At 40.4% G+C, this 21,430-nt stretch overlaps 1 protein-coding gene across 1 annotated transcript in view; it reads right to left on the minus strand.

Annotated features, from left to right (window-relative positions):
- Positions 1-21,430, minus strand: part of RBBP6 (RB binding protein 6, ubiquitin ligase) — a 135,800-nt gene that overhangs the window by 55,345 nt on the left and 59,025 nt on the right. Inside the window, exons 5-8 of the mRNA XM_030211248.1 lie at positions 10,837-10,925; positions 10,638-10,734; positions 4,105-4,244; positions 738-910 (exon numbers count right to left, since the gene is read on the minus strand). Coding sequence (XP_030067108.1) covers positions 738-910; positions 4,105-4,244; positions 10,638-10,734; positions 10,837-10,925 — 499 coding nt within the window. The remainder of the gene's footprint in view (positions 1-737; positions 911-4,104; positions 4,245-10,637; positions 10,735-10,836; positions 10,926-21,430) is intronic.

The following is a 21,430-nucleotide window of genomic DNA, read 5'->3' on the forward strand; positions in this document are numbered from 1 at the left end:
TTGCAGAGGAGGGAGAAACTAGAACTATATCTGAAATCAATAGAAATAAAACTAAATAAAACATGGAAAAGAGAATAAGATGATACCTTTTTTATTGGACATAACTTAATACATTTTATTAAGTTATGTCCAATAAAGTTTTATTAAGTTATGTCCAATAAAAAAAAGGTATCATCTTATTTTCTTTTCCATGTTTTATTTCTATTGATTACCTTTAAAAGTGGACTAACATGGCTACCACACCTCTCTACTCAATCTGAAATCAAGAAAGCATGGGATAAGCTCAGAGGATCTAAAAAATAGAGGAAGGGGTTGTAGAGCTTAGTACACGGTATGGATGTGAAGGCTGGATAGGTCATATGGTCTATATTATTTTCTTAGTTTCGAAGAGGCATCCATCTGAAATAGTGTCGTTCATTCTGGGAATTTAGCTTTACCCCAATGGAGGGAGGCCAGAATTCTTAATATAACCTAACTTCCTTCTGTGTTTAGCTTTTTAATACTACCTATGGAAGTGCAAATTAAAGAGATAACTGCATATTAATAATATATATATATAAAAAATTTTAAGAGTTAATTTATATGGCAGGCTGACTAAATGTTCAAATATATTGCACTGAACTTTAGGTTACAGCATGGGTCACAAAATGTATAATGTGACAATTTCACTTTCAATTTGAGGGGAATGTCCCTTCTTTTCACCTGTAACACAGACTAATATTCTATATGGAACGCACATTCATCACAGTAGCTATTTCCACAGCAGGGGATAACGACAGCATCATTCATAATATCTTTGCAGATAAGACACAGCAGCTCATCTGGAATGGGGTCATCATCTTCAGAAGAGGACGATGGTTCTTCTGGTAGAAAGGGAGGCTTTTCCTTTTTTCCCATTGCATATGCCACTCTGAAAGGAAAGGGAAGGTAATGGTTTCTGGAGAGACCAATATCAAACACATGATCTCTATTCAGGTGAAAAATGACAGATTTGAAACATCAGCCAAAGTACTGAACTCAAGAATCTTTATTACGAAGCAGGACAGTAGAAGACAGCAGCATCCATGCATAAGGATAGCCTGATTCTCAAACCATTAAAACTTGTGCAGTTTTAGCAGCAACACGCATCCTAGAGAGAAGTGGGCTAATCACAATTTCTATAATATTTAAACAACCAACCAGAGATCTTGAGACCATACGGTGCCATCTTCACATTATTCTGTCACAATATATGGCTACTTTTTAAATCAGACAAGCTATCAGAATATTCAGGAGTAAAGAAATAGAAAAGGTAGAATGAGCATTTTAACTAAAGGTTCAGGATTTCAAATGTGTCACTCTCAAACAGCAACTATTTTTTTTTTCTTTACACAGTTCTCTGCAAACAGGGCCAGAATGGTGTCAGAATCTTGTGTACACAACAGGTAGGTAATTTATAATACGGAAAGTAATTATTACAAAAAAGTATGAAGTATTATTTTGGATGAGCGTACCAGAAACACCACCCAGGTGGGGGAACAAGGACACCACTACAGAGGACCATGTCATAAAGCAAAATCTAATCTCTATTTGCAGGGATTAGATTTTGCTTTATGATGTAGTTATCTTGTCGGGAGCTTCTTCACGAGATGCCCTTGCTTAGTATTTTACATACAAGTGCCAGAGGGTTTGTTGTCAAGATAAATTGTATGTCACACTCTTACAGACCCCTGATGCAGACAGAAACGCCAAAATACAGCACCACGTTGAGTCTCAGAGGTGAACTTATTACTACAATAAACCTTCTATGACCTTTGATAGAGTCTCAGTGACTTATTATTTAAACTAGTAAAAAAGGCCCGTTTCTGACACAAATGAAACGGGCGCTAGCAAGGTTTTCCTCGGAGTGTGTATGTTTGGGAGAGTGTATGTGAGAGTGACTGTTTGAGAGTCAGAGTGAAAGTGTGAGTGTGTGAGAGAGAGTGAGTCTGGGTGTGAGTGTGTTTGTGAGAGAGTGTGTGTGTGACAATGAGAGTGTGTGCAAGTGTGTATGTGAGACACAGTGTGAGATAGAGTGTGTGTGTGTGGGCGAGAGAGTGTGTGTGAGACACAGATTCTCTGTGAGAGTGAGTGTATGAGACCAAGCGAGTGTGTGAGTGACTGTGTGGCACATAGAGAGTGAATGTGATACAGTGTGAGACAGAGTGTGTGAGAGTCAGAAAGACATTGTATATGAGAGAGACAGTGTGAGCCCTGCCCTCCCAATCCATGCCCATCTGTCCCCTGCCCCCCTCCATTAATCCTTTTCCAGCAGTTCCCCTCTCTCCCTGAGCCCTGCCCTCCCAATCCATGCTCCTCTGTCACCTGTCCCCTCCATTCATCTCTATCCAGCAATTCCCCTCTCTCCCTGAGGCCTGCCCTGCAATCCATATCCATCCATGCCCATCTGTTCCCTCCATTCATCCCTATCCAGCAATTCCCCTCTCTCCATGAGCCCTGCCCTCCCAATCCATGCCCATCCATGCTCCTCTGTCCCCTGCCCCCTCCATTCATCCCTTTCCAGCAATTCCCCTCTCTCCCTGAGCCCTGCCCTCCCAATCCATGCCTATCCATGTTCCTCTGTCACCTGCCCCCTCCATTCACCCCTATCCAGCAATTCCCCTCTCTCCCTGAGCCCTGCCCTGCAATCCATATCCATCCATGCCCATCTGTCCCCTCCATTCATCCTTATCCAGCAATTCCCCTCTCCCTGAGTCCTGCCCTTCCAATCCATGCTAATCCATGCTCCTCTGTCACCTGGCCCCTCCATTCATCCCTATCCAGCAATTCCCCTCTCTCCCTGAGGCCTGCCCTGCAATCCATATCCATCCATGCCCATCTGTCCCCTCCATTCATCCCTATCCAGCAATTCCCCTCTCTCCATGAGCCCTGCCCTCCCAATCCATGCCCCTCTGTCCCTTGCCCCCTCCATTCATCCCTATCCAGCAATTCCCCTCTCTCCCTGAGGCCTGTCCTGCAATCCATATCCATCCATGCCCATCTGTCCCCTCCATTCATCCCTATCCAGCAATTCCCCTCTCCCTGAGTCCTGCCCTTCCAATCCATGCCCATCCATGCTCCTCTGTGACCTGGCCCCTCCATTCATCCCTATCCAGCAATTCCCCTCTCTCCCTGAGGCCTGTCCTGCAATCCATATCCATCCATGCCCATCTGTCCCCTCCATTCATCCCTATCCAGCAATTCCCCTCTCTCCCTGAGTCCTGCCCTCCCAATCCATGCTCCTCTGTCCCCTGCCCCCTCCATTCATCCCTTTCCAGCAATTCCCCTCTCTCCCTGAGCCCTGCCCTCCCAATCCATGCCCATCCATGCTCCTCTGTCCCCTGCCGCCTCCATTCATCCTTTTCCAGCAAGTCATCTCTCTCCCTTCCATGACGCCCCCTCGCATCCATGCTCCTCTCTCTCCCATGTCCCAGCCTGGTCCGCCCTCTTCCCCCCCACCCCTTCGCATCCATGCCCCCCCCTTCGCATCCATGCTGTCGTTTCTCCCCTGCCCTCCCGCTCCCATTGTTCTTCTTTACTGGCCACCCTCTTCTCTCCCCCCAACATCCCTTTTGTTTTTTTTCTTCTTTTTAAATTTACCTCCGTGGCGGTTCCGGCAGCGAAGCGTTAGGGAAGGAGGCGGCGCTCCCGACGTCTAGCTTTCCCTTCGCTGTGTTCCGCCTTCTTTTGACGTCATCCTTGACGTCAGAAGAAGGCGGAACACAGCGAAGTGAAGGCTAGACGTCCGGAGCGCCGCCTCCTTCCCTGACGCTTCGCTGCCGGATTTGTTTTTTTTTTTTTCCGCCCTCGACGTCATGACGTTTGACGCGAGGGCGGGGCAGAGACGGCTGGCTGGCTTGAAGGCTTCACACCACGAATCCACGAACCCTTCAGCCTGGGAGTGACGTCAGATGGCTTCATGGCTTCACAGAACGTTGTCCTCAGAACGTTGAGGGTGCGTTTTATTATATTAGATATTTTGGCAAAATGCTGAACTTTGTACACTGCATGCTATAAAATGACAGGCTGATTGCCAAATACAGAGCAATGCTCCACAAAAGTAGCTGCTGCATAGATGTTACTTACGCATCGATAGTGGGTATTGCATATTTTCCAGTGTTTGTAAGCATGGCACCTTTCATATTCGGATCTTCAACCTCCATCATAAAACTCCTGGGAATACCTGTGCTCTTTTTAATCCTGGGCACAGACTCAAAATTCTTGTCCTGAAGAAAAAATTGGATAAAAGTTTTTAAAACATTTTTTTTAAATTCTTCAAATAATATTCTGTTAGAGGGTTTAAGAAATATTTAATGCTAACAAATATATTTTTAATGTCAAATTTACTACTCTGCTTCCTAGAAGGCTTCAAAAGTGGATTACATTGGAAATCATGAACGAAGTACAAAAAGAAATTAGTAAAAAAAACCCAAAACATTAACATATTACAGTAGCATTAAAGAGATTTATTATCCAGGAACGAAAAGTTGCTTACCTGTAACTTGTGTTCTCTGTGGACAGCAAGATTAACAGTCTCACAAGTAGGTGACATCATCACATGGCATCATGGGACACCCAAACTAAGGACTGCTTGATGCCCCCCTTCCATCCTACTCTGTAAAACAATCTATCATTTGGGGACTGCAGCAGCTAATTTATCGAAGTCTAAGAACCAGATGTCAAAATCTAGACCACACTGTCACCTTGCAAAATTCTTGAAGAAAAATTGACCCAATAATAAAAATATCATAATGCCTCTACTGCTCCGTGGTGCGACTACACCCGAGTATAATGTGCAGTTCTGGTCTCTATCTGAAATAAATAAGTATATATAGCAACATTAGAAGAGATACTGAGAAAGGTAACCAAAGTGAATAGAATAAACCTCATATGAGGAAAGGCTAAAGAGGTTAGGGCTTTTCATCTTGGAGAAGAGATGGTTGAGGGGAGGTCTACAAATCATGAGTGGAGTGGATGGCTAATGAAAACTGATTGCTTACTTCTTCAAAACGTACATCAGTAAGTAATAAATTTAAAACAAATAGGAGAAAATAGTTTTTTCAAAGCACAGTTAAGCTTTAGAATCCACTGTCTGACAAAGAGGTAACCGCAGTGAGCCAGCTAAGTACTGTATCAAAGAAAGTTCTCTAGGTGTGATCAGAAATGGTACAGTCTGATCAAAGAATTTTCAGTTGATTTAACTTTCAAATTCCCCTAGAATATAACTTTCCTTTTGTAAATAAATCTAAATATTCCCAATAATTATAGCAGTTTCATCAATGTAAAATGCAACTTTATAACCACAATGAAGTTTGAAAAGCCTATCCTCTATCAGAGCTAGGCAGGAAAGGAGAGGGTTCACAGGACAAATTAAGTAATAAGCATTAAATTAAAGAGAATTTCAGGTATCTAAACCTATAGCCAAAAAGTTGAGAAGTTAGCAGACTATGGCCTTTCCTTCAGAAACTTGTCCAAACCTTTCTTTTTTTTAACCCAGATATGCTAACTGCTGTTACTACATCCTCCAGCAAAGAATTCCAGAGTTTAACTATCCGTTGAGTGAAAAAATATTTTCTCCTATTTGCTTTAAAAGTATTTCCATGTAATTTCATCAAGTGTCCCCTGATCTTCGTACTTTTTGAAAGAGTTAAAAAAAAAATCGATTCACTTCTACTCGTTCTACACCACTCAGGATTTTGTAGAATCATCTCTCAGCCGTCTCTTTTCCAAGCTGAAGAGCCCTAACCTCTTTAGCCTTTCCTCATATGGGAGGAGTTCCATCCCCTTTATCATTTTGGTCACACTTGTTTGAACTTTTTCTAATTCTGCTATATCTTTTTAAAAAATATGGCGACCAGAACTGAATGCAATATTCAAGGTGAGGTTGCACCATGGAATGATAAAGAGGCATTATAAAAGTCTTGGTCTTATTTATCATCCCTTGCATCCTGTTTGCCTTTCTGGCTGCCGCCACACACTGAGCAGAAGCTTTAAGCGTATTGTCTATGATACCTAGATCTTTTTTTTTGGGGGGGGGGGGGCTGACCCCCCCCCCTCCAATGTGGACCATAGCATTAGGGAACTATGATATTGACCTACGTTCCATTCTATTTCTTACAGTCACTTTTTTTTTTGTTATTTCTGTTTGTCCCGTCTTCTATCCTATTGAAATTGTAGTTCCTTTCCTTTCTTTTACTAATTGATTTTTAATTTGTACACCACGTTGCCGTTTTCTACAAAAAATGCTATATTAAGCTCAATAAACCATAAACATTTTGATGTTGAAGTAGGTCTCCAGAAGGAGGGACATATCTACCATAAGGTGTACATGTGATATTGGCATTTGAAATGGATAACGTGCTATGAGACATTCTCTGTAAAGCCACTTTGAGTTATCTATTAATGCAAGTGCTGTGATGGAGACTTTGGGAATAATGGTTCTACTGAACACCTGAAACTGCCTCAAGTGCAACCTGGCCCTCAGGATTATAAGAGCTGTCAAGGTCATATGGTCCAGAATCTCAAGAACACCCTTACCATTCTGGACTAACTGCTGTACAGACTGCAAACCACTGCAAAAGTACTGTTTCACATCACCACTAGGATTGGAGACCTAGATATTTTTCAAGTCAAGTATTGCCCCTACAAAATTCTAGTTGGTGATCTGGAGATAGAGTATCTGAATTATGAGGCCTTCCTTGTGAAATTCTCAAAATTGGTCTTAACAAGATAATCTTCTAGGTACAGCGAAAAAGAATATGCCACACCTTCTGAGGCATGTAGCTACCACCACACATGCTGAAGACCCACAGTGTTGCTAATATGCCAAAACAAGAAGGGCTTTATATTAAAAGTGACAGACCTTCCCTAAGAAATGTTGAATTTTCAGAACTCTGGAGCCAATTTCTTCTTTCTCAAGGAAAGATTAAATCATAGGAAGGGTGATTATTTTGCATTTCACCATGTACAAGGATTCCCTCTTTTCCTGAGTGGCAGTTACTATGGCCTTTGTGCTGAGTAAAGCCAAAATTTCAGTTATCAGGACTCAGTAGTTCTGTTGAAACTTACTTCCTTGGAGGCCTGAAGGACAGGACTTCTTTGAACCTTAGTCTGTACCTCTGCTTTAATTATGTGAAGAACCCTTGACTCTGATAGTATTTAGGCCCACAAACAATAGGATGTCTTAACCTACCATTCACCAGGCCATTTTCCTGAGACTAGACACTAGCTGCTGTCTTGTATAGTTAAAAGTTTCCAACTATGGGTTCAAGTCATTTTTTGTTGCTAGGTTGCTCTGGTCCAAAAAGTGCACTGTATAGTGCTTATACTGGTGATAAGTGTGTCCCTGTTGGACAGAGAATTAGGCTGCTGTTGTTTCTGTGTGCCAGTGCAGAATGACTGCAATATAGTGCAGGGGTTCTTTATAAAAATCATTGTATATTTACCCTTATGAGATAGCCAATGTGCCTTGCTCGAGTGGTTAAAGTTTCGCTGTACATCTTCAAGGAGCCCCAAGGCTCTAAGCCAGGTCACCCTGTCCTTTTCAAGACTCCCTGATAACTGGTGTTGAACAACTACATACAATGCGTATCCCTGTTAGTCAGCAGTAAAGTTCTTTAGGATATAAGAGCTGAAACAGGTATGTCAGATGCCCTTGGCACTGGCAGTGTTATAGCATCAGTGTTCCACAATATTAAAGCCTTGTGGCTCCATGGTGTTCCAGCCAAGCCACCCCCACCTCTATGACAAATCTCCTGGACATCATCCTCAGTACCAGTAGACATATCCAGTGGACTGCAGAATAAGCAGAGCATAGAAACAATGCTTAGAATTCGGAGGTCTCACCTTTTTCCTTATTTGCTTTCTGAGGGACGGAAGGAGTTGCAGAGCTGAAACTCCTTTGCTTTATATTATTCAAACCCTTGCTCAGCCTCTAAGCCCAAGTGCTTGTGCTTCAGGGAGTTTAGCAAGAACAGATCATGCTGTGTGAAACAGATTCTGTAGGAGCAAACTGGGCTGTTGAACAGTCCTGAAAGGCCTGTCCAAGCCTGCTGAATTACTCAAGATATTAGGGTTTACTCTCAATTTCAAGTTCAGAAACTTAAAAAAAAAATGTTCCTTAATAAATGAATAAAGGGAAACAGAAAAAAGAAGAAAAGCCTGAAAAATGTCAGTGAAGAGGAGCGACTGCTGTATACTGCCTTCTTGCAGATGAAAAAAAGAGATGGAGGGGGCAAACATGGGGATGCCACTGCTTGTCCCTGGGACTGGTAGCATGGAATGTTGCCACTATTTGGGTTTCTGCCAGGTACTTATGACCTGGCCTGGCTACTGTTAGAAACAGGATACAGGACTTGTAACCACTCGCCCCACCTACCCTCCTCTCCTCTTTCCTCTACACATTAGTTGATTTGCTTGCTTTATTTTTGTCTATTAGATTGTAAGCTCTTTGAGCAGGGACTGTCTTTCTTCTATGTTTGTGCAGCGCTGTGTACGCTTTGTAGCACTATAAAAATGCTAAATAGTAGTAGTAGTGGGCTAGATGGACCATTGGTCTGACCCAGTATGGCTATTATGTTCTTATGGGCTTCACCGAGGATTACTTGATGCAGTTCACATTACAAAAAGTCTTCTAGGCTATTCCAACATTTCATTGGCTCTCCTCGGTCTTTGTATTTTTTTTGAGCATGAAAAATCAATTCATTTCTACCGTTCTACACCACTCTGGATTTTATAGAACTCAATCATATCATACCCCCCCCCCCCCCCCGCCATCTCTTTTCCAAGCTGAAGAGCCCTAACCTCTTTAGCCTTTCCTCATTATGGCAGGAGTTCCATCCCCTTTATCATTCTGGTCGCTCTTCTTTAAACCTTTTCTAATTCCACTATATCTTTTTGGAGATATGGCAACCAGAACTGAACGCAGTACTCAAGGTGAGATTGCACCATGGAGCGATACAGAGGCATTATAATATTCTTGGTCATATTTTGCATCCCTTTCCTAATAATTCCTAGCATCCTGTTTGCTTTTTTGGCTGCTGCAGCACAGTGGGCAGAAGATTTCAGCATATTGTCTACAATGATACATAGATCTTTTTCTTGAGTGCTAACTCCCAAGGTGGACCCTAGCATCAGGTAACTATGATTTAGATTATTCTTTCCAGTGTGTATCACTTTGCATTTGTCTACATTAAATTTCATCTGCCATTTGGATGCCCAGTTTTCCAGTTTCCTAAGGTCTCCCTGCAATTTTTCACAATCTGCACGTGTTTTGACAACTTTGAATAGTTTTGTGTCTTCTGCAAATTTAATCACCTCACTCGTTCCGTTTTCCAGATTATTTATAAGTACGTTAAATAGCACCGGTCCCAGTACAGATCCCTGCGGCATTCCACTATTCACCCTCCTCCATTGAAAAAAATGGTCATTTAACCCTACCCTCTGTTTTCTGTCCAATAACCAATTCCTAATCCACAGAAGGCTCACCTTTATCCACATGTTTATTTACACTTTCAAAGAAATTAAGCAAACTAGTGAGGCAAGACTTCCCTTGGCTGCACCCATGCCGACTGTCCCATTAAACCATGTTTGTCTATGCGTTCCGTATTTTTATTCTTTATAATAGTTTCCACTATTTTGCCCGGCACCTTCTTTCTACAGGTCAATTATTGAGGCTCCAAATGAATATCTAGTGGAACTTCATGCCACATACTTTGGTCAACACAAAGGAAGTGAAGTGTGGGCTTTTATTTTTTAGTCGAATTGAATTTATATGAACTGTTGTTCACTCCTGAGTGAAAAATGTGATTTGGATAGTACAGAAAAATTTATAAATGAAATAGTAATAACCCTTGCTAGGAAGGCTGTAATGCAATAATAGTCTTGTACTTATTATGCTTGATAAGATAGGTGTTTGCGTATTACACTATCACATGAAAGGCTCTATGAAAAAAACTTTTTTTTTGACAAACCAACAGTTCATATTTTAATTCAATAAACTGCAAACAGAAAAAAAGAACGTAGCAAACCCAAAAGGAAAGGAGATGCAATAAGATCTTTTAAAAAAGGAAGCAGAAATGCTGAAACATGAGAGCTGATATGACTCTGGTTTGCACAATTTTCTCTTCCACTCATGGAAAAGCAAATCCATGCAGAACTGCTACAGACTGATTTTCTTGGCTCCTGCTTTAGAGTAAAATATCTCAAATGTCATACAATTCAGGCTGCATTGATCTAAATCAGTAGCAAGTCATTTTCCTAAGCAATTTATCACAGCAAGGTATTTGGGTTGAGGGGGAGCTTTCACTGTCTATAGGGGATTTATCTATCTCACAAATTCTTAAGTTCTAAATCATTGGTCTTACTGAAGCTATAGCCATGATGAGAATGCAATCTATACAATATTGTTCATTGTCACTAATATACAGTAATAGTAGGGATTACTATTCTTAAATTGTAATTGTAAGCTATATTGAACAATACATATTGGAAAATGTGGGATATACATGCTGAAATAAATACATTCCAATCCAACATTTACTAAAGTTATTTTACACTCTAGGACTACTACACAGTGCATTGGAGGGTCCACAAGGAAAAGTCATAAAACTCACACTTACTCCATTTGTTGGGCAGTTTTTTATATAATGGCCAGGTTTTCCACAACGATAACATGTATAAGTAGGTGGTGGTGGACCAAGAGGTTTCTTCATGTAACTGAAAAATATTAATAAAAGATGTTTGTTTAAAATACTTAGTCACACCTGTAACATACTCTGACTCCGGAGAGTAAAGGATAAGTCACTGATGAGTACTTACTTAATAGGATCATATTCATGGCCAGACTGTGACATCATAGCTTTAATTTTATCTTCTTCAGAAGCATTGGCTTCGGCCAGATTGGCAGTCTGTTTAATAGGTAATTATTTGACATGTACATTAGAAAACACATCATCACCACACAGTCAAAGAGCACCATTCATCCAATCCTGTAAAGAGCAGCTAGATGCCAAAGCCATTACATGCTAACAACTGCTTCTATTGGACAGTAGGCTGAAGATGTTCTGGGGAGTTCCTTCAGCCAGGCCATGATGTTTGTATGCTTCCTGAGCAACTCTACCTTAGGCCCTGTTTATACCTGGGATAAAACTAGTCCGTCATGTCACCTGAACCATTCTCACTGTAAATGTAACAAAAGCAAAGAAAGAAGAACTGTTCTGTCTAATATCTTGAACAAACCATTTCCTCTGAAAAGTTAAAATTGGGCACCTGTAATAGTAACACAGAAAATGATGACAGCCCATATGGCCTATCCAGTCTTCCCATCCATACCATCACTTTTCTCTCCAAGGGGATCTTGAAAAAAACAGGATGACCTGGCTTACAGCCTTGGGGCTCCCTGAAGTTATAGAGTGATACCTTAGCCACTCGAGCAAGGCACATTGGCTATCTCATAAGGGCAAATATACAATAAAGAATCACTGCATTACACTGCTACACAGAAACAGCAGCAGCCTAATTCTCTGTCCAACAGGGACACTCTTATCACCAGTATAAGCACTATACAGCACTCTTTTTTGATCAGAGCAACCTAGCAACAAAAACATGACTTGAACCCATAGCTGGAAACTTAACTCTACGGAGACAGCATTAGTCTCAGGAAAAGGGACTGGTGAATGGTAGGTTAAGACATCCTACCATTTGTGGGCCGAGATAACATTAGAGTCAAGGGTCCATCACGTAATTAAAGCACAGGTACAGACTAGGGTTCAAAGAAGTCTCTTAAATTTACCACCACCTCACTGGGAGGCTGTTCCACGCATCCACTGGCCTTTCCATAAAGGAGCATTCTTTAGAATAGTCCTGACTCTATCCCCTTTCATCTTCACCCTGTGCCCCCTCATTCAAGAGCTTCTTCAGTTGAAATAGACTCACCTCTCCTGTGCATTTATGCCACGGAGGTATTTCAATATCTATCATATCTTTCCTCTCCCATTTTTCTTCTAAAATCTACAAATTAAGATCATTAAGTCTGTCCCCATACGCTTTATGACAACTGACCATTCTAGTAGCTACACTCCAGATTGACTCCATCCTATCTTTTTGAAAGTATTGTTTCCATACCTTTACACAGTACTGTAAATGGGGTGTCACCACTAACTTATACAGAGGTACTATCCCTCCTTCTTCCTGCTGATCATGCTCCCCCCCCCCCCCCAAATGCAGCCAAGCATCATTCTGGCTTTAGCAATTGCCTCCTCAAGATCATCTGATATGATCATCATCTGATATGATCACCTTCAAGTTCTTTTGTGCAGAGATTCTTCACCTCCTATACTGTACTTTTCTCACGATCTTAGTTGCCAAATTCTAGACCATTCTTCAAACGTTGTTAGATCTCTCCACGTTATCCACATCAGGTCATAAGACTCATGCTAAGGCAGAGCATCTTCCCAGACCTCTCTAAGCTTGCTTGGTTGTTTTCTGTATGTCACTCCCCCTTCACCCCCCCCCCCCCAAAAAAAAAATCAAATCACTTATCTATTAAGTAGGCTTAGATACAAATGTAGATAACACCCCCACCAAAAAAGAAATAGGTTATGTAGCTTGCTGCACTGCTCTCAGAGAACATGTTATATGTAATTTTGCTTTCTCAAACAAGCAGATGTAACAAAGCCACACAGATGGAACCCCTGTCTTCAGATTTAAAAAAAAGGAATATGATGAACAGTTGGCAACATGAGAATATGAAAAATATATTTATGGTGTGGGAGTCAATTTTCTCTTATGTTTCTGTGATAGTTTTCACTAACAACTAAAACCGTGGAGGAAAAGGGGTTGGCCTATATTCCAGCAAACAGGCCTTCAGGGATATGAGTGGATTAATGCTACACTCTAGCTTTTCAAATCTCTACAGAGGTAGGCAGAGTGGTAACCAACATCAATAGAACCCTGAATGAATGAGAAATAAAACTTTCTTTTAAGGTCAGCCTGCCCAAATAAAACACTGAAAAAGGTTAACACTCCAATTCAAATAGACTAAAGAAAAAAAGAAGCTGTGTTGACTTTCTATGGGTTTCATCCATTGCAGAAAGAAGGCAACAGCTCTCTTGCAATCCAATGACACCAAGTGGTCATGTCTAGTAGTGTAGTTGATTTTAGAAAAGATGTATGGACAAGTTTCTGGAAGAATTCAAAAAAGAATGACCTCCTCTTTTGGCCCGGTTGGGTGCTTCCATTATCAAATGCCGAGCTCAAAAGGACCACTGAACTGACCCATCATATTTAAGTCCTGCCTCACCATTACATGCACAAGAACAAATGAAAAACGTTGGAAGGCCAATTACCTGATGAAGATCAAAGTCCAACACCAACTTAGGTCATGTTCTTGGGATAAGTGCAAAGCACAATCATGTTATGATAGTAAAGTATCCATTTTACATAATGTTCTAAGTCCTAAAGCTTTCATTTGACTTAGAACCACAATATCTCCAGAAAGCTGCAGGGTTTAACTGACACACGCTCCATATAGACCTGACAAATAGACTATACAGAAATCTGGTGATGCGTCTTAATTGTACAGACGCGAATATCAAATTGGTTTTCAGGCCACATTCTGAAAGTAAAAATATGGTCAAGTAGTTTGCATTGAGGGATCTAGGGACTTGTTCATACCAGACAGAAAACTTGTATTTCAAACCACACCACAGATGTCTTTCTTGAAGCCAGGAACATTCGAGGCATTTTCTCAGAATCTAAATGTTTGTGTTGTCCCTCTCTCGATATTCAAGTTCTACACAGTAAAGACCCTTGATTTTGAAGGTTAAGGCTTGGCGATCATACAGGTCCGATGGGTCTGACCAATTATCTCTTCTGAAGGAAAAGAGACCATACTTGTCTCAGCCAAACAGTGCTATAAGGATCACAAGTCCTGAGTTTTATTAAGGTTGATAAATAATTCAAGAACCTGTTCTCTAATAAAGGAAGGTATAAGCTGCTAACCTGCCTTTTAATCTCCAGGAGAATTTGACAAAATACTTTCATGTTCAGAACTGTCAAGCAGAGCCACTTTGGCTAGAACACACTTGAGAAAGTGTGCTTGGGGATATCCTGATCCAGGGACCATGCACAGAAGTCAACAGCTGACAAGTCTGTTTGCCAGATATCCGCTCTTTGGGTTATCCCATGAGACAATACCAATTTCACAGCTTCCTAACGAACAAGACAGTACTCCATTTCTTCTTGCTTCTCCAGAAACAATATGACTCTGGTTGTCTGTGCTAGAACAATTACTAGCCACTTGATTTCTGAAGGCTTTTAGAGTGCACATAATTGTCCTTATTTCCAGGTTGTTATTTTAGAATGAGTTCTCCTTATAAGCCATAGGTGAGAACATATTCTTTTCCCTCTAGATGCATTTGCAAAGAGCACTGTTCAATGCAGAAGTATTTGAGAGACTCTTTGTTACATTGGAATGGGAATGCCACCAAGACGATCTCTGAGCTTTTAAAGCTTTTGGCCTACACAAACTGAAACCTCAAGGTACACTTTTGCTGGTCTCATCTGGAGACGTACCTTAAGTGTAATATGAACTATGGCAAACCCGAGGCCCAGCGTTCTCAACATGGACCAAGCTGATGTCTCCCGATTCTGAATATTTCCCCTCTGAGGAGACAAGTATTGACCTGAGTTGTGTCTAGCAAAGTCCCGTATAAAATTCCACTGGAGGAGACCGCTTCAGAAAAGACATGTGAAAGTTGATGATGAATTCTAGCTATTGCAACACCTGGATTATGAGCTATACCAATTTAATACCTGCCAGAATTCAACTCTTAGTAAACCAATTATTACATTAAAAAAAATGCAGCACCAGCTTGTGCAAATACATCAAAAAGTGAATCAGACACTGCTAAGAAGCTAGGCCAAAGGAGTGGACATGATAGACATAGTGTACCTCTATCATAAGTCCCTATATGTAAGAAGTAGGCCTACTTTTTTAATGGTGCATTTGGAGTTTGAAGTGTATTTATACAGTATGAACAACACTGCGGTGGTTCGGACCGAGACTGGCAAACTTAGATATACCTTTACTTTTGTAGACTTTTAACGAAGAGTGTTTTATCATTTATCAGGAGACAATATATGTTTTACGATTCTACACATGTTGAGAAATTTTTACAAGAGCATGGTACTCAAATGTGGTTGGTTATATGAGTTATTTTCTTTCTTTTTTTTTTTCCTGCAAGCAGATATTCTCACCTCCTGCCCCCATATATGGGCTACAATGACTGTCTTTTTAGTCTTGATGTATTACTATACATTTAGTTTCTTTTTGCTTTCTATTGCAAATGCTGTGGAAAATGGAGGGAAAAAAACCAAAGAAAAATGATGTAATTTCCTACTTGTTTTATTGTAAACCACCATGAAGGCACAGTATTGGTGATATATCAAAATTAAGTACATTTGGAAAATCTTTCTGAGGTCCAGAGAAGGTAGCCAGGACCCTTGGAGACAAATACCATCTAAGCTCTGGAACTCACTACTGAAGGATATGTTAAATGCAGTTAGGGTAGCTAGGTGTAAAAAAAAATTTTTTTTGACAAGATCCTGGAGGAAAAGTCCATAAACCACTAAAGTAAAACTAAGGAAACGAAGCAGCATGGAATCTTTCTAGTTTTTGGGATTCTGTAAGGTACTTATGTCCTGGATTGGCCACCATTGAAAACATGATACTGGGCTTGATGAATCTTTGGTTTGACTCAGTATGGCATTTTTTAAGTTAAAGACATCACCATTTACTTTTTCCTTTTTAGGAACATATTTACGTCACTTAGGTTTAGGCTGGGTCTCAAGACTACTACTATTTATTTCTATAATACTACTAGACATATGCAGTGCTAAACAAACACAAAAACTCTTCTCTATGGAGCATAAAGCCTAGTAAAAAAAAAACCCGACAAAAACAGACAACAAAATGCTTCCACACATGGTATTTTGAAAATTGTGTGGCACATCTGTATATGCATGGTAACAAAACACTACAGCACGATACACGGGTAAGCAAACAATGATGAAAACAGGAGTAATTGATATGGATCCAAACCAAAACCAGTAACTACTTGGTCTAAAATCCAATATACCCTGCACTGGAACAGATCTGACCACAAAGGCCTTTAAAAAGGTAGAGTGTCAACGTACTTTTAAGCAGTCTTGGAAATGCCTCCAAAACGTCCTAACCACCCTTGAACAAAATGAAGAACTATGTTGCAAGGGACGCTCTTCCCCTTCTCCCAAACATTCTTGGTTGGACATGGTGCATTCATTAACCACTCTCCTGCACATCCTCCCTGAAGCCTGGCCATACCGAGGTAAACACAGCACAGGCTATGAATGCCATATTAAATTCCTTCCAGTTTCTCTTGAATAAGAATCAGCATAAGTTTGCACTTCCTCCCACAGGGTATGCAAGTAGTTGTCTATACATGTTCCATACTCAGCAATACAAGAAGAGACAATTTTCGAAAATGTTGCTTCTCAGTAAGACCCAGAATCATAGTAACATATTAAATGATGGCAAAGACCAAATTGGGACACCCAGACTGGCCAGTTGAAATTGGTCTACTTTGGTTAGATATGGATAATAAATACACATATGAAACCTAATTTTCCCCTCTATGTATTTTACCTGACCTTTTAACTCCCTTCCCTCAGTCCTTCATATCTGTCCCAACCATGCCAAAATCTATTAACAACAACCTACATTTCCCTTGCCAGCAGGCCATTTTGGGTCTTGAAATTGTTCCTAATTGAACTATATGAAAACTACCAGACTGACATTTCACTGGTATTTCAAGAGAGGGTTGTAAGCAAGCATTCTATTTGAAACACCTATAATAGAACAAAAAAATAAATTTGCTTCCTCACTACATATACATTTTATCTAAATGTATTTTTCATGATAAAGGAGAGAGAGATTTGGATTGGTTGTGCATTGGGGCATTCTAAAGAAGGAAATGGAAATGGGACTTGATATACCACCTTTCTGAGGTTTTTGCAACTACATTCAAAGCGGTTTACATATATTCAGGTACTTATTTTGTACCAGGGGCAATGGAGGGTTAAGTGACTTGCCCAGAGTCAAAAGGAGCTGCAGTGGGAACTGAACTCAGTTCCTCAGGATCAAAGTCCACTGCACTAACCACTAGGCTACTCCTCCACTCCACTTGAAACAAGGACTATTACTAAATATAATATGGTGTATTGTATTTTACAATTATGAATATTGTATTTTATGATCTCTACAGGAGTTCCTTTTGATTGATACAGTGATTCACAACTCCAAGTGAATGGGAGAAAAAAAAAAAAGGAATACTAAAGCCAAATACCCAGACTACTCTCAAAGGTTTACTACCAAGTTCTGTAATAACCCCTTAGACCTACAAAGTTAGTGAAATCCAGCCTCTCCATGCTCATTGAAATTTAGGCTTCAACCGTGGCTCGCCTACGCAGATCAGGTCACTCCCAGCCTTCTTGAAGCCCGATGCTTTTGAACCAATGTTTTTTATGGTTGCAATGCCATGAAAGTGAGCCCAATTTTTTCATGAAGGCTTGAAACAATCGTACTACTACTACTACTGTTTGTAACTGCTGTGTGTGCAGTTTAACCCAACGCCTTCTGAGAAGCACAATGTAATCATATTGATATTTTTTTTTCGCTGAACCAGCATACCACCATGCAGGTTACACCAGTGGTTTATTACAATCTGTGTTTATCTCAAGCTTTTTAATCCATTATCATATGCCTGTCTCCACCACCTTCTCCAGAAGGGTTCTAGGCATTCACCATCCTTTCCAAGAAAAGCTTCCAAATACTGTTTCTGAGAGTACCCCCTCCCAAACCTCAGAGTCCTACATAATCTCTAGTTCTACAAATTTCCTATCCAATGAACGCCTTAGCTTCACACCAGAGCTACCAAGGCATAATTTACATCTTCCTCATAATATGAGTATTCTCACAACCTCTAAGTGTCCTATAAGATGCCTTAGATTTGATGTCTAAGAGACAGCAGACTTCAATGACAGGCAAGTCAACTCACAGTGAGTGCTGGTTACACATATTTAATTGAAAACTGTTTTGGGATAGTGGTAGAGACAGTAAGTGGCATAACTTCCCATACCAATAATCTCTTGATATGACTGCTACGGAACACATATCCACTACCGGCACACCCAATATCCATGCAGCTTAATGTAGCCATTAATTATGTAGCTCCTGCTTGTTATTTGACCAAACCCATTAAACGTCATCTGACCCCTCTCTCCACATGAAATTTCAGTTGATGCAATGACAAAGGCTGGCAGAGAGTTCTTGGCCTCAACTCAAATCCAGGGAAGCCTCCGGGCACAGCTATTCCAGCGCATTTATAGTCTCAAGCAGCTACAAACTGTCTGAGCCAATAAGAATAAAAAGCACCATAACCTCTTCAAGGTTCTTCACTCACAAGTTGAGCCTTCTGAATCTTTGTGAGTGAAAGGCAGAACTTTTACCAACTTCTTGGCCTTTCTTCTATTCAAGGTTTCAAAATTGCTAAGGAACAATGACAAGGACTGACAAATGGTGCAAATCATAGCTGGGTACCAGGGCCTTTGAGATTTGAGATGGACTTACTTATACTGGACAGTTAGGCTAGAGTGTCTCCTCCTGAGCCTGAACCAAGCTCTACAACATTTTGGTGCTTACGTGCTACACTTCAATTTTCAAGAGAAATCTAAGCACAATATGCAAATAATTGGGGAGAAAAAGGGAAGAACACAATGGCAATAAGAGGGTAAAAATGGGGCGGGGATACAATGGACGGCTTGGAGCTGTCTTAGTCATAAGCCAGAAATCAGAACATAAAAAGGAGGGAAAAACAGAATCAGAAATCATTAGCTGGAAAAGCCAAAGTAGTTGTAGGACTTTAATGGAGATTTAAAAGTTGAATGACCGCTCAAGATGTAGATCCTGGGGGAGGGCATTCCACAATGAGGAAGGGGCCACAATGAAACAGGAACTTCTAGAAATATCTAGAAAGACCTGGCAAAAGGATGAGACTACTAATAAGCCCTGGTTAGACAACTGGAGGGATCTTGAAGGGAAGCAGAAAATCAGGAGACTGACTAAAAAGGAAGATAAGCCTGAAGATTGAATCTGATGAAATAAGATATTAATCTTAAAAGGAATCCTATAAGCAGCAGGAAACATACATTCAGCAATGAGAAGGGGCGTGGCATGATTGTATTTCTTCAGACTATGGAAGAGATCCCCAGCGGTATTTTAAACTAATCACATTCGATGTATGCAGGTAAACCTATCAGGATAGAACTGCAGTAATCAAGGTTAGATAATATAGAAACATAAAAGCATGATGGTAGATAAGGGCTGTCTGGCCCACCCAGCCTGCCCATCCTCAGTAGCCACTCCTTTTCCTAAGAGATTCCATGTGTCTGAATGAAGGATGATGCGGAAAGAGCTAGGATTTAAGAGGCCACAGATGGAGCAGAGATGTCTAACTGTGAGGAAAGAAGAGGAAATCATTCTAGAGATATGGGAGTGAAAAGAGTGTGGTGTCCAGTGTAACTCCCAAGATTCTAGCTGATGAAGCATAGGGTACACCTTTAATAGTAAAAAAATGGAAGACTTGTAAACAGAGGAGTGAGCTGAAAATCATGGACACCGATTTCATTGAATTTCAGAAGGTTTTCAGTTAACTAATCAGTGACAAGAGTCTAAGTTACTGGAGATTAAGGTATAATAGAAAGAGGAGCTAGAATCAAAAGGGAAAATGAAAAAAAGTAAAGCCCAAAGATTGAAGTAGGAGAGTTAACGGAGCCAAGAAAATATTGAATAGGATGGGCCCTAAGACTGAACCCAGTCAAGGTTGAGGAGATGAGTTGGAGTGGTGAACTATATAGGAACGCTCAGTTACAGCACTCAGCAAAATGATCCATTAGTGATATCTTTTGCAAGCCCTTTGGAGACTTCTTGAAGCTTCTGGTTTGCTTTTCTGAAACAGTGGGGGAGAACAAAAAAACATAATCAAAAGAAGAAATTGTTGCAGGAAAAGCATATTTTCATCTTGTACTTGATGTACTGCAGTTTGAGATCCAGGATAACAACATACTAGTTTACAATCTCATAATATAAACTTATACATAACACACACAAGAGATGACAAGAATCACCCAGGAGAAGTAAATAGCACAACACAGAAAACCTGACCATAATGCAAAAAAAAAAAAAAAAATCAAGGAAACAAAAGGAATGGGAAAAGATATAAGCCTCAAAATTTCAGTCAGCAGAGAATGTATGCGCAAATTTTTTTTTTTTTTTAAACCTGGGTTTTAAATCTACAATGTAAAATTTTCATATGCAATGCTATAGGGAACTAATTCCAAAGGATAAGGGCCATCACAGAAAAACAAGCCTGCCAAATAAAATCTAACCAAAACTTGGTATGAGAAGGAATAACAAGTAGATTAGTTTGTGAGGAACACAGAGTTCAGAGAGGCTGAAAAGGAATTAGCATAGAATTCAAATTGGAAGGCAGGCCAGAGAAAAGCAGTGGGTTAATGCCAGTAGCTTATACTTAATTCTACCAATAATGGGAGCATGCTGTTCTACCAGCTAATATGGAATGATTTTCTTGACTTACAAATCAATTTTACTACTGTGTTTTATATAAGCTAAAGATGCTTCAAATTAGCTTGGGTAGTATCTCAAATAATGCGTTACAATAATCCAGCCTATTAATTACTAATACATGGCTTTGAGTCTTTACTGATTTAAAGGGCCAAAAAAAGAATGCAAGAAATGGATTTTCCTCAGGACTATACAAGAAACAAGCAGAGCAAAAGACAGATGACTCGAACCACACTCCCAGAGATTGATGGGTATCTAAGTAGAATCTCCAATCTCGTAATAGTGGGCTGTTAAGATGGAGATGGTATATTCCTAGTGAACCATACAGCATCACACTTCGAAGGATTTATGTAGGCCATGCAGCAATGTGTTAGGCCGATGGCCACTTTAGTCCAGATCATTAAGTCCCAGGAGCCACTCGCTTTGAGAAGCTGGATATCATCTGCATAAATAAAAGGTTCTCATACCCATGTCCTGAATCAGAGTGGTAATGGGTGCCAGGAAAATGTTAAATAAAATTGGTGCCAAGGTCACGTCTTGAGGAACACCACAAGATAATTGATAAGCCAAAGAATGGTCCTTACCATAAAGGATCCAAAAGGAATGCTGGGAGAAGTAGAAGTGAACACAGTTCAGAACTGTGCCAGTTAGTCCAATATCTTCCAGTCTTGCGCAAATTAAAGAATGATCAATGATATCAAAGGCGGCATTAAGATCAAGTTGAAAAGGGTA

Source organism: Microcaecilia unicolor, chromosome 8 (genome assembly GCF_901765095.1).
Source record: "Microcaecilia unicolor chromosome 8, aMicUni1.1, whole genome shotgun sequence".
NCBI lineage: Eukaryota > Metazoa > Chordata > Amphibia > Gymnophiona > Siphonopidae > Microcaecilia > Microcaecilia unicolor.